Below are 14511 nucleotides of genomic sequence, written 5' to 3' on the forward strand. Positions count from 1 at the left end.
AGCTTGGCTCAAAGCTTCTTGCTGTAGGACAGTGCTCAAAGTTCAATTGCAGGGATGTCTCTAATTTTGAAATCATACCTGTTTTTAGAGGTTGGCTGGATAAAAGAAAAGTAAATTCAACTTGTACACTGTAGTTTCATTGTTTGTTTGCTTGCTGTGTTTTTTCTCCTTTCCTGAAAAAAAAAGTAAAATTAGCAATCAATTCTGTTGATTTTATTTATTTTCCATGAATTGAAGTTAAGTAGTTGCATGGGCACATTAAGGCTTTTTTCAGTTTCATTTTGTAGTTTCAACTGCATATTTAGGTAGCGTTGGTTAGCAGAGCTGCGGGCCTTTGAGCTGTTTACTGTGTCATTTGTTGGACTTAATTTCTGTCTTCCATTTGAGAGCAGGTGGTACAGCACAGTGGCATTGCAGGAGTCACTGTATAGTGTCAGGAATCTCATTTAAGTGAGATCCGTCATACCTGACTTCAAGTGCCTTCGATGTGTTTATGCTGTACTTCAACTATGGTCTGTGGAAATCTAGTCAATACGAGTAGTGGAGAACAGAGTAATTTGTTTCATTCTAGTTTATATTCCTAAATTTGATCAAATGAATCATTCTAGCTCTGTAGTTTGTTTCAACAAAATTTCCATTGACTGCGTGGAAGCATAGATATTCATCTCCCACACAGCCGTTACAGTTAGTGGAGAGAAATCAATACACTGAGTACTGTATTTCTGTGACCTTTACATTACAGTGCCATCAATCATGTTTTTAAAATGATTACTACTTTTAAAATAATTGCTACTTCATTTCTAGAGAGCTATGTAGCATGTGTCTATTTTATGGTGATATGAATCCCACCCTTAGTTTCAATTTTTGGGTGGCTGAATATCAGTAATTGTACATTTCATGGCAGACTTGCTTAATCCTGTTTGTGTATCCCAAATTAATTTAACACATCTCCATTAAAAACTAATTAAATTATGCAAAATATGTACTCATTTGAATTAATAAATTGTGATGTTGCATGTATATTTCATTGGGTACAACATTCTCAACAAATGATCAAGAGATGAGCTATCACGAATATTCCCATAAATGAGTGCATGTGATGATATACATGCAGCTATCTGAGTTTTGGGGGAGGAATATCCAGTCACAGAACATTCATCTGCATCTTTAGGAATGAATAGCATAATGTGAACTGTAAATTGCAAATAATGAACATATAGGAGAAAACGAGAGAAAAGTTTCTGCACAACAAAGATTGAAAAAAAAATTACCCAAATCATATACAGAAGATTTCTGAGATAACAGATTCATAAACATTGAGATTTTTTTGGTTTTGATTTGGTTTTACTGGAGAAGAACAGGCAAGGTCAATACAAGCTGTTAATAGTTTATTTAATAATACAGAAAGACAAAACTAAACGTCACTACCCCAATTAACCCATTTCCAACCTTTTAAATTTTAGTGGAGTTTCTCAGACCTACAGACAAATTTTGAGTCATAAACTCCAGCATTTGTGATAAACCTACTGGTGTATATGTATATATATATATATATATATAATAGACAACAGTGTTTTTTTGTTTTGTTGTTGTATTTTTTTTTTTTTATCCTACAGAATTTTGCACATGCAAATTCTTTGGCAATAGAGAATTAGAGCTTGAGGATCTTTGGGCTTTCTACAAAAAAATTGTTGCTATGGTATTCTTGTTGAAAATGACAACAGTTTATGCTGTCGTTGTTTCCCTTTGTGTAGAAAGTGAATTATTGAAGTATTAAGTACAGTTTTCATGGCAGGAGAGAGCAATATGATGAAAGGTAAGTGAACAGTGTATATTGAATAGCTGGTGTAAGAAATGAGAATATATTGTAGCAGATGGATTTGTTCATTCAAGACAATCAGAAGTAGTAGCGATGCAGTGGCATCCACAAGACTTGAACACTTTTGGGATCAGCTGTTTTCTGAACACTGTCAAGGCTTTGCTTCATTTCTGACAAGACCTAAAATTTGGACTTGATAATCTTGGAGGTCTTTTTCAATATTGATGATTCTATGATTCTATGACTTTGGCCCCTGTTAGAACCCTACTCATACTTTCTGGTAGCCCAAATCCTTTGGTCAGACACAGAGAGTCTTTACCAAGCAGCACATGCTGCATCTGGTTTTTTTTTTTTTCTTTTTCTTTTTAATCACTAAAACTTAAGATACTTGCTATTATCTGAATGTCTGGTTATAGTAACAAAGCTCCATAGTTAAATGTTCCTGCTTCTCTTGAAGATCTGGTATCCCTCTAAATCACTTTACAGCCCACTGGAAAATGCTTCAAGGATCATAATAGCTAAAAGCACCCTTTAAAAGCTGAAGTAATAACACTATCAAAACAGCACAGTTCTGTATGCCTAGAGTCAGTGTTTCAGATTTTATTTTACCCGTAAAGACAGAGATACTGTAGAAAACAAAAGGAAGTTTAGCTCTCTGAAGTGGAGAGAGATGAGTCCTAATCATTGCTTGTCTAGTAAGATAAAATACTGCCTGCATAAATGGTTGCCTTTCATTTGGTTGACTCACTTCTCCGGACACAGACACACAACTGTTATTATTAAAATAGTTGCCAATATTCCTTATGTGCTCACAGTGCAGTGGCACACTTGTTTCACACAGATTGCATAAAGGCACTGAATAAAGTAAACAAACGCTTCAACAAATGTTAAAACTCTGTGCAGTGTGACAATTGTTAGCTCAATGTTTCATGAATACAGTGGGACCCATTATATAAAATATTTCCTAGTGAAAACATCCATCTGAATAATCAAATGAGCAACTTGGGGAAGGTGTCGTCTTGATACTAAAGGGATTCTTTGCCTCTTTGTTTGCCTCTTCTCACAGGTACTGCAATGAGCATTTGTTGTGCCCCCCTCATGTGTTTTGGACAGGCTGGGGTCCATGGGAACGCTGCACAGCTCAATGCGGAGGAGGGATTCAGGCTCGGCGTAGGACGTGTGAAAATGGTCCTGACTGTCCTGGCTGCAGCGTGGTAAGTAATTGTCAGCTTGCCCATACACTGTAGCTCTAACATGAGTCACTAGAATGTATTTGTCTCTGTGTTGCTCAAATGTTTTGAAATTTATCAGAGAAATATATATCATTCAGTTTTTATACAATATCATCTAGAATATGGGCTTCCTGAGGCAAGATTGGTGTGGATAAGGGCTGTGTCCTTGGCAGGTTTATAGCATTTTTTATTTTTATTGCCAGAGTATATAGAAACTCTTGCTATGAACCCAAGACTCTGGTGTCACAGGTCCTGTGCAGTACAGAAGGGATAAGTTTAAAATCTAAAGAAGTAATAAGACAGGAAGTGAATACAAATTACATGAAACCTCCAGCAAATGCTGAAGTAAACTTGAGTAGTGACAGTGATCTTAGCATGATAATAGCCTAACAAGTACCAAGTTTCAAGGCTACTGTAGGACAATTACAAATTAATACAAATACATTGTGGTTGACTCATTTATGAAGACAAACATATGGAAAAGTGTATAGGGTTTTCTTCTTGTATCTGAACAAGCATAGGTATTACATTTCATGAAATGAGCACATGGAAATGGAACATTGGTTTCTTGAAGATGATGAGGTGGTATGTAGCAGAGCATGGGTAAGGGAAACCAGCTGCGATACACAGCGAGCAGGGTGACATATTCACTGCAGTACAGCTGGAAAATAACCCTGATGTGGCTGAATGGATAATACTGTCAAAGCTAAAGGAAAGGATTTTGTTGCTGGACTATTAGAAGGAAAATCTTAGCATGTGTAGGTGAATATCAGAAGGTGAACCTTGTGGTTCTATTCCATGTTGTATCTACATTGAATTCCAGTAATGGATTGTTACTGAAGAGAATATTATATAGAAAGCATAACTTGGGTGAAAATTTGAAGTGAACTTCATTGAAACTGAAGAAGATAGATTCTGCTGCTGAATGACAGAAGGTATTGTTAATCTCCCCCGTGACTGAAAACAGGCACAACTCAGACGGAAGCTGGCAGTTCTGTTTTAGCTATGTAGTGTTTAGTAGCCAGACCTAATGTTACACGCTGAGAAATACGTACTGAACTTTGTTCCGGAAATCTAATCTAAATACGCAAAAGAAAGATTTTTTTTTTTTTTTTTTTTTTTTTTTTTTTTTTTTCCCCATATATTAAACCAATTTTTACATGCTTTAATTTCAAAGTGTCAGTTAATTCTGAGGTTTGTCATGGACTACTTGTTAGTCTGGCAGTAATTCAGTATCTTAATTTAAATATTTTTTTGTGTATTTTCCCAGAGTTAGTTCTCTCTTTAATATTCATCCTGGTGTAAAAATTGAATTTTCAGTAGATTGAAAACATTCAGCAGGTTTGCTCATGTGTTTTAGCTGAACTATAAGAATTAACCTAATAACTTTTACAAATTTTTCAAAAAATATTTGTCTCCTCCTGATGTTACATAAAAAAATCAAACATATGGATTAGATCTGTTGCTAAACCTTAATGGATAACAAAGAAAAGAACACAGTTTGAAAATTTTCTGTCTCAGTCATCCCTGTTTATCCCATCTTAGTCCGCACGCAAGAAATAATTATTTAATTCTGCATGCAATTTTCTCATGGACTGTTATGAAAAATATGTTACTGATTTTCTTCGGAAGTTGCACAAGGAAAATAGAAAATTTTGTAATTATGACTGATTTGAGATCATTGTTACTAGGATTAATAGTTTGCATGTTTGGTGTAACAAAACAGTTACCAGTGCATATGTGGTGTTCAGTTGTTCAGAAAAGTAGTCCGTATGACTTAGGTACCAATGGAAACCAACCTAAAGTAGAAGCCCTTTATAGGTCCTGGTGTTTTTGTGAGACAAGGAATTCTACTTGTCAAATCTGTCTTTTGTTTAAGTCTCAGTGAATTTGAACCTGGAAGTAAACCTGTCTTGAGTCAAAGGTTTTGTAGCCATTGTAGGACTTTGTGGATAGGTGAATCTTTAGAACTACTTCATTATTTCTTCATTATTCCTAAGAGGTTGATTTTTTTCATTAATGTAGGAAAAAGCAATCTGAAATATTTTTATTACTTTTTGTAATTGTTGGGTTAATCAAATATTCCTTTTAATAAAATTCTAATAAGAGCACTAAAATTAAAACCTATTTATTCATTAGTTTCTTCGACCATTTTGTTTTGGTAATTGTATGTGTCCTCTGAAAGAAATAAAATTATGGGTTTCTACCATAGTTAATAAAGAAGAAATTCTCTTACCCTCTTATTACCAATTTCACATCTTTAATAGATGTAATAAGGCTACAAACTTGTGTGGTGAAAGATATTTTCTGAGTTTCATTTGTTTTTAAAACCCTTTTTTTTTCAGTATCTTAGAGAACTTGGAACCCTAAATAACCTCAGAAAGACAGTGAAAGTGGTAGCAGTTTCATACACTGCTTACTGGATATCTGTGAGATCTGGAGTAAAAAAAAGTGGTGAAGCACTACAACAGGTTGCCCAAGGAGGTTGTGGATGCCCCATCCCTGGAGGCATTCAAGGCCAGGCTGGATGTGGCTCTGGGTAGCCTGGTCTGCTGGTTGGCAACCCTGCCTATAGCAGAGGGGTTGAAACTAGATGATACTTGAGGTCCTTTTCAACCCAGGCTATTCTATGATTCTATGATACAATTCTATGATAAAAGATGCTATGAGCCAGGATTTCACCATGTGAATTAAAGGCATATCTGAAAATAGAACCAAGGATTTAAAATACCCAGTTCTCTTCTTTTCAGTGATGAGGTGAGTTTTAATATAAAAGAAAGCACTCCAGATTTCTTATTTGCTTTTATTAAGGATGAATTCTCAAATAGCACGGGTTGTGATATATCTTCTGCAGCTGTATTGCTCAGAGCCTGCTGTCTGTATAGTCAAGACTCATATTCATAAAAAGCAGGAAAGAAGCATGTAGACAGATGAGAGCATATCATTTAAGATGATAATAACAACATAAGATTTCATTTCACCTTGAAATGAAATTTGCGATGCATCAGAGGTGTAGGGAGAACTAAATGCTGTCTTGGGACTCAACTATGATAAGTCTTTGTTTTTAGAATAGTTTTTCAATGGCAGGGCAGGAGTCAAAAGAAAATACTGTTTCCTTAAGAAAGAAAGCCTACAGCTTGTTTGCCAGCAGTATTAGGAGACCAGATTTTATATTGCAGGAGTACGTACATCTTCTGTTTTCCAATGTGAGACCAGTCTGTGCATCTGCAATACAGCCAGCCCTAATCTATTTAGCTGTTCTCATTTTGTTGCTTTTATCATATCCATGGCTACTGTCTGTGTCCACAGATTTCTACTACATAATTTTTACTCAGCATTTTCCTCCCTTGCAGCTTTGTTGTATTACTGTTAGCCTGTAATAGCACAGCAGGTGGCTACTGCTTGTGTTTTGCTTTATGCATGTTTCTCATCAGCTGGTTCCTGGGCTTTATCTCTTACAGCAGAAATGAACCAAGACAATTGGATATCTTTTATTAGAACTTGATAAAGTTCCTTGCAGCTATTGCAAAGTTAGCGTCCTACAAAATAGTCATGAACCTTTTGATGCGTACAAATAATCCAAAGATAGAAAAGCATGATGATATATTCAAGATGCATCTCTCACTGAGGTTTACTTAGTACATGAAAATAGCTGACCAGAGACTCACGATCAAAAGCATTTACACTGAATATAGACCATACATTTTTATAGTATCAGAGAACAAGACCACTGAGAATCCTAAAGGTCGAAAAGATCTGGAGCCGCAAAGATCGCATCAAGATTTTTATATTAATCAAAGTCAATACAAAATGCTGGAAATTGTCTAATAAGAGAAAAGGCTGTCACAGCCAAATTTAAGAGCAGCCAGAATATAATAGGAAAATAAAGTAGATAGCAAAACAAGTATTACTCTAATGTATTCAGGTGATACATGTGCTAGAGAAAGCACCATGGAATTCTGTGGACTGAATTAATGTGACTCAGAGGACAAATCTCTTTAGATTTTACAGCATACTTGCGTAAATTGTACATTTGTTTCAGAAAGAGCTTCTTTTCCCCTGAGAAGCATAATCTCACTTGAATTTGCCCCAGGTCAGTATTAAAAATAACTTGCTTTGAGAATTATTAGAATAAGAAATCTAATCTGAGGATCAACTTGGGTGACATACTTTATGTGTACTTGTCATTTCAGTTATGCTAATGTATGCATTAATTTTATTGTTGTAGTAGAAGTCTGGTAAAGAGTATATGCTTTCCATACAGTAAAACAAAGCATGTTAGATGTTTCTATGAATTCAAGAAATGACAGAATTTTGTTTATTTCTTAGACATAGTTGCTAGTGTTGCATTCATATCTTTTTTATTATTATTTTAATGTTCCAGACGTGCTTAAAACAAAACTTGGGAAAGAAAAATTCTCTGTGTTCCAAAGTTTCAGTTATGGCACAAGAAGAAGAAAGACGTATTGGAAAAGCAAATGTCAGAAATGTTTTCTTTCATTAAGTTTTTAAAGAGCATTTGAAGATGGAAGGTTTTCAGAAGTACTTTGTCCACCAGAAAGGGCACTAAACTGCCTTTAAAATAATTTCTATATCCCAGAATAATTCCAAATACCCAGTCTTGCAAAAACAGAAAAGATTTTTATTATGCTTTTTAATATTTGTTTTTTTTTTTTTTTAAGTTTTTCTTTGACCTCTCAGACTTAAGACAAATAATTCATAATCTATTGCAAAACCAGAAAAATACATTCTCACAAGTGTGAAGCACAAAAATTGTTCTTTTTCTACGGCATTTTACAATTTTGTGTTCATTTCTTTTCAAACTTCAATGAGCATTAGCTGCTTCTTATATGTCTTAAATGATTAGCAAAGAACAACTTACTTTCTTCTGATGATGTAAGTACGGTTGCAATTACAAGCAGTGTTAAGTAATTATAAGGGGGAAAAGCAAAGCACCAAAATCACAAGAAATATGTTCAGAAAACACAGACACATAGAGTAGTGATAGTTGTGAAGCCCAACTATGTCAGTTAAGAGAACTATCAACCATGCATATTCAAGGTAAACAGAAACTGATGAAAAGATATGTATGCACAAGAGCTGCTCTGATAGTAATGCCTCCTATTTTATGATGTTGACCCAGGAAGTAAGAAGTAGATGTTGGTGTTATGGCAGTAGAAGTTGAATATTCCTGACAATATTCCATTATATTCTGTTGCCGTGTAACAGATGGCACCAGTCTGACAAAATGGCATTTTGCATCAAGATGTGTCACTGAATTCTTCCATATGGAAAAAAGTCCACCCATTGACATTCACCGATGCTTGATGAACATTTCTGGAGACCAATGTGAGCATGGTGAAGTGGTGGATGGTGCACTTCAGCAGTGGTGGCAGAGCTGCCAGTCACCTCCACCGGTGCAGATTTTTGTGAGTGCAGCATGCAGGCTCTTGTTTATGGCTGGCAAAAATGCATACTAATTGTGGTGACTGTTGAAAAACAGTTGTTTTGTAGCTGAGAATTTGCTCTATCAAATTGTGCCATTCTTTTTATCTCGTAGTTTCCACAGAAATAAATAGGAATCATTAGTTTCAGAGCAATGTACATATATCCAAATGTGAGGCATTCAAAATGGTCTTTAACTACCTTTCCAACAGTCATTTAGCTGTTTATTTAACTTTGATGAGGCTAAAATGCACATTGCTTACTTTCTTGCTTAAAATAAAGCAGCATAAAGCATCTCTTTTTTGAGACGCATGTAGCTTTAGAAGTTATTTAAAGCTGAAAAATAAATCTTCATCTCTGAAAAATTGTCAAAACTCCGCTTAATTCAGTATGAACTCAATGGATCCAGTTTGATACAACCTATGACGATTGGCAGTGATTGCAGTTCTGTCCTGCATCTATAACAAAATCTTTCAGAGTCTTCTTACTCTCATGTGATATTTTCTTTTATGGAACAATTCAATAAGTTTCAAACTTCTTTTTCAAACCTAGTTAGATCTGTTGTCTTTTATGAGTGTGCTCGCATACAAGAGCTTTGCCCTTGAACCAATGAGTGTCCGTGATGTGTGTTGGATTCAGAAGGCCAAGTCTCATTTAAACTACCATAGGAAACAAATCATAATGTAACTGAGCATAAGCCTTCTCAAGGCTTTGGATGTAGGGAATGGTCTGTGCATTCCTCAAGGTCAGGTAATAGCCAGGTGCTTTCATCCACATGGAGACTCTTATTGATCAGTGAAAGGAGACCTTATTTAGTACATCCAGAATTTCCCATGCTGTTTCCTAAAAGCCTGTGTCCTGTAATAATTATTGCTATCTTTTTTTCAGCAGCTCCCATGCTGAAGGTATAGTTTTTGTTATTGTAACTTAGATGTAACACATTGCACCTGGCTATTAGAGGCTCTGTTTGAATTGTGATCATTACTGTGTCTGATAACCACACAAGGAAAAAGTGTTTCAAAACTCCTTCAATCTCTGCACAGCACTCCAAAGGAAATGAGGCTCTGAAGGAAAAGTTTCCAAGTCTTGAAAGGTAAACTTGCAGGAAATCGAGTGTCATTAGTTCCAATGCTTACGGAACTACTTACTAGTTCCATAACTGCAGTTTTCTTTGATACGTAGAAAGTACTTCCATGAAATGAAATCTGACATAGCAGAGAGGACTGTTAAATAAATAAATGAATGAATGAATGAATGAATGAATGAATGAATGAATGAATGAATGAATGAATAAATAAATAGATTTCAACAGTTTCAGGCAAAGGGGAAGATATGTGGCAACTGAAATGAATTTTGGGGAAATTGAAGACCAAAAAAAGAACAACAGGTGCGACTGTGTTTCTACCAATATCTGCAAGGAGAAAGTTTCTTCCTATTCTCCGTCTAGCAGTCACAAGAGCAGAACACACCAGATAGCAATCTATTAACACATCTGGTATTTTCTGTACCGTGTCAGAGTACTGCCTTAACTCCACTAAGGGTTCTTTCTTCAGTTGCAATCAGTATCAAGTGCCACAAAGACAGTAAGGATGTAATAAGAACTATGCAGACAGTGTGGTTATATAGAATAACCCTTCTTGACCACTATAAGCACCTGGATAAAATTCAAAATATTACCATCAGTCATAATAAATACTGTGCTATGGAAATGCAGCAATTTATATGTAGTAAACTGAATGCAATATAGATTTCTATGCGTTATTTGCAGTGAAGAAGGAAGAACAAAATAATCCCCATCCTGGAGTACTTGAAAGACTAGAGCTGTATTTAATATGTTTATTTGTTTGTTTGTTTGTTTTAATACTATTTCTTTGCTTGCTTATGAAAGAAAAAGATAACAAGCCCCATAGAAAAAAATTTATCTACATTCAGGAAGAAGAAAATGGTGTTGCAGGTGGAGAGAGGCTGTTTCACTTGTGGTTTTCAAATTGCCAAATAACTTCAGAGTATAAAAGAATTAAGACATAGAATGAAAAGCAGAGATCAATTCCTTACAATATTACTAAAGTAGAGCACTGCATATTTTCCTAACATTATTCTCCAAGAGGATAACTGTTTTGTTGTTTGGTTTTTGTTTTTTCTTACAATCAATATGCATCAGCTACAATATATATGGTTTTAGATTTGTTGTGTTACAAAGAAGGGTGATCATTGAAGTGATATACTGCTAACAAGAAGGTGTAGAAGCTAAAAGGAAGGGATGGGAATGGGTTGTCATGGCAGAAGAAATTTCAGATTAATTAGAGATTACTGTGTATCTCCTAAAGGAACAAACTTGGGACAGATTTTAATGATTTGTTTTCTTAGTAATATTGGCAGATAAATTTGGATTACATTTGCCAGTGTCCTGAAATTGAAAGGCGTCATCAGCACAAAGGTGGATTTGCATGTTACACTGAAGTCATTAGATATCTCTGAGTGCTGAAGTAAGGATAGAGAAATGAGCTGTATAATAATTCTGGATTCATGCAGTTTAAACAAAACTTCTGTTCTCACCTTGAAATATAGTAAAGAACAAGCCAGAAGAATAACCCTGGTGCATGAGATGTTTATAATACTAAAAGCCAGAAAAAATATGTGGCTATGAAAAATACAGATTTGATTCCAGCATTTAGGAAGCTTTAGTGAGGTATTTCCAGTAGACAAAAAAAGGTAGTCTAGAGATTTCCATAAACTAATCCTGGAATGGAAGACTGTAATTGTCCAGACTGAAGCTAATTGAAATCAGATTGCAAGTCATGCTGTTTTCTCCATCGCTGCTGTTAACTTGTCTTCAAAGTGAAGCTTATTTTGAAGCTGAATGTAGCTGACTCCTTTGGATTGAAGACTGAAGTGATTGGATCATGTTATGATTTCATCTACAGATTTTAGGAGTCTCTTCTATTACAAAGCTATGTCTTCATAAGCATGCAGAAACCTTTGTTTTACTCCAGGTAGCTCAGCAACAACCTTAGGTCATTGTGCAATTGCAATCAAAACAGGGGGAAAAGAGTGCATGACACATCCATATAAAAATGGTATTGGAGGTTCAATAGAGCTGTTATATAAATCTGTTCTGTAGCCAAGTTACTTTTCTTAAGGAAAAGTTGTAGAAGTGATCTTGGCCCTAGAAAATATCCCAGAGAAAGCCAAAGGCTGGTATTCTGATAAATTAGAATGTACAGGGTTCTGATGTATGAAGTACTAATATGTAAAGTAATGGCAAGTCTGGAGAGCAAATACTGGGATTTCAATGCTGTAATATGATGAATTTTAGGGAAATATGAAGCCAGTTAGGGGTATTAATTTCCATTTAGGGTATTGTTACATGATGCAACTTGTTGCAAGAAATTTTTGAGGCTTAAATCTTAAGAATCGAAAAACCCTAAACAACAATGGGTGTAATATTGGGATGAACTAGATTTACAGTAGATTAAAAAAAAATAAAAAATTAAAGCACATTTTGAAATTTTAAATCTTTTTCTGCTTATGAAGAGTCCAACTGATCTTTGCTTTGAGCATTCCACTTCTGTGCTGTCCTTTGACAGTAGAAACAACATGTCTGATCAAGAATGGCATTTCCAATGTTCTTTTTTAAGGGAGTATTGAGACAGTGTATAGAAAAAAAAAGTTCCTCTAATTTATTTTGCTTCTTTTAGCCTTAGCCTCCTGTAGTTAAAATGCTACGATGTGAACTTAGTTAATACACTTAACTTAAAAAAAAGTGCATTCACATATTGACCTAGTGATTGTTAATGCAATACAGTGTTTTATTTCAGAGTCCTTCAGTTTGACCTTAGTAAATTAAAGGATGGGTGAAGCCTGCATGATTAAGATGTGCTGTTGCCATTGTAGTTACACCGCTGCAACAACTGTTGAAGGTCTAAGATTGATTTGTTAGCTGAGATAATTGACAGTGGTCCTTATCCATCAGATTGTAATTAATTGGATCTCTATCCAAATTCATGACATTTCTATGCCAGCTTTTGTTTTCACTTACTCTCAGAGCGTTATAATCATTTTTAATTTTTAATTTTTAAAATTTTTAATTATTAGGATGTGGTAGAATTTGCTTTTCAGTGAGAATTGTGCCAGACAGCTCTATTCTGATCGAGATCATATCAGATTGAGGCATCATATTATATGATACTGGGAATATTTGCTGATTGAGTTAATAAAAGTACCTGTATTTGTTTTCCTTGGTTTATTCCCTTGTCCCTTTCATGTTCAGTTGTTGGCTTAGAAGGTTTATGTGCTAAAACTGTATAAAGCACATGCAAGGTATTAAGTTATTCAAAGCCTCTGATATTCATCCTGAACAAACGTACTCACTAACCTTAGAAAAAAGCAAAAATGTTCATTGTGCCTATTCATAACTTCTGTATCTTCAGAACATTGTGACTCTGAATCTACTTGTAGCATACTGAAACTATATTTAGGCCCAGATACCCCAGTAGATGAGATTGTATCCTTCATGTCTGAAAATCTAAGTTTGTATTGACAGTGAGCTCTTCTGCGAGTATATATAGTGATTTGTCTGTACAGCTTAATGGACAGGATATAGTTTCACAATCTCACAAGCAGTACCCATAATGGTACTGCAAGCAGCATCACATAGCATATATTTTTATGCCTGAGTAGTACAGCAGAAAGTAAAATGATTAATCCTGCAGATTCAGGGGCAGATTTTTTTTTTCAGAAGACAGTACTTATTACATCATTTGAAACATTTGAAAGGTGAATGAATGAATTTGAAGACATGAGAACAGCTCTTTCAGTTTATGGTACAAGAATCTTTAACTTTGTTACTCACAGTGATGTCTAACATGAGAGAACAGAGGAGTGTTTATGACTCTGTAAAGATTAAGGAGTTGATCTATCTTTCCTTTGAAACTGGTGGAACTTCTCTGCCGACTGGTAGTGGTCCAGAAGCCCCAAAATGCAATTCTTGTTTGCCTTTTTTTTTTTTTTTTTTTTTTTTTTGAGAAAAGACTGAAACTTTATTTTTCAGACTATAACTTTATTTTTCAACTATCTGATTCAGAACAAGAACTGATTCACTTTCATCTCTTTGGATTTTGACTTAGTCTACATAAGGAAAAATGAAAAAGAAACCTTAGAGTTGATATGTTGGCTCTGTTAACAACTTACTAACATTTAAAATGGAAAATTGGCTAGCTGTTCAGTTAGTACCAGTTTATGACACTGTTGCTTCCCTCCAGGATGCATGAGAGAACTTGCAAATTATGGTTTGGCTGTTAATCTCCAAATTGTGATCAGTTCTGCAGTACTAGAGATCCTAAACGACTTCATCCTCGTCCTTAACCCAGACTATAGTTTGTGCAGTCCATTCTGCTGTGTAGGTGACTGAGTATTTCTTCCACATCATGCCAGCTTGGAGGCTGCACAAGAGCTAATGTGTCAAAAGTAGGCTGTGTCAACTTGAGCCACTCATTTTCTTTGTGATTTGACGGGACAAGGAAAACTTAAATCTCTCCCTAGATCCCATGGCAGTACAGCTGTTTTGGCCATTGTGCAAGCTGGATTTTCTGGATGACAGATTAAGCACGAGACTGCTACATAGCCAACACAGAGCCATAAAATTGTTTGGCTTGGCAGGGACCTTTAAAGATCATATAGTACAACCCCCCCTTGCCGCACTCATCACAAGACTCTTCTGCGTGATTGCTCTTTTACTTACAAATAGCACAGTTTTGTTTGTTGTTGTTTTTTTTTTTTTCTGTACATGAAGATCATTTTATGAAAGCAGTGGCAGATTCTGAAATTCTTTATTAAAGGTATGTTAGTGCGTGTGAGGACTTTGTATAATGCTCAAATGTGCATCATGGGAGGTTTGATGTGTGGCTCTGCTCTTATGCCGTTCTGGTTATGTAATAATAGTGTGGATGTACTTCTTGATAGGAAATTTTTCATTTCCCATCACTGATCTTATTCAGATCCCATAGCAGGCAATAC

The 14511-nt window shown here is 35.3% G+C and overlaps 1 protein-coding gene across 8 annotated transcripts in view; it reads left to right on the plus strand.

Annotated features, from left to right (window-relative positions):
- The window catches only part of SEMA5A (semaphorin 5A), a 323479-nt gene that overhangs the window by 252874 nt on the left and 56094 nt on the right, over positions 1 to 14511 (plus strand). For all 8 annotated transcript variants that reach the window (XM_090137116.1, XM_031589199.2, XM_090137114.1 and 5 more), the window contains one exon: positions 2886 to 3033. In XM_090137116.1, the coding sequence (XP_089993242.1) occupies positions 2886 to 3033 (148 nt within the window). The remainder of the gene's footprint in view (positions 1 to 2885; positions 3034 to 14511) is intronic.

The sequence above is a fragment of the Phasianus colchicus genome, chromosome 3 (assembly GCF_987193195.1).
Source record: "Phasianus colchicus chromosome 3, bPhaCol1.hap1.1, whole genome shotgun sequence".
NCBI lineage: Eukaryota > Metazoa > Chordata > Aves > Galliformes > Phasianidae > Phasianus > Phasianus colchicus.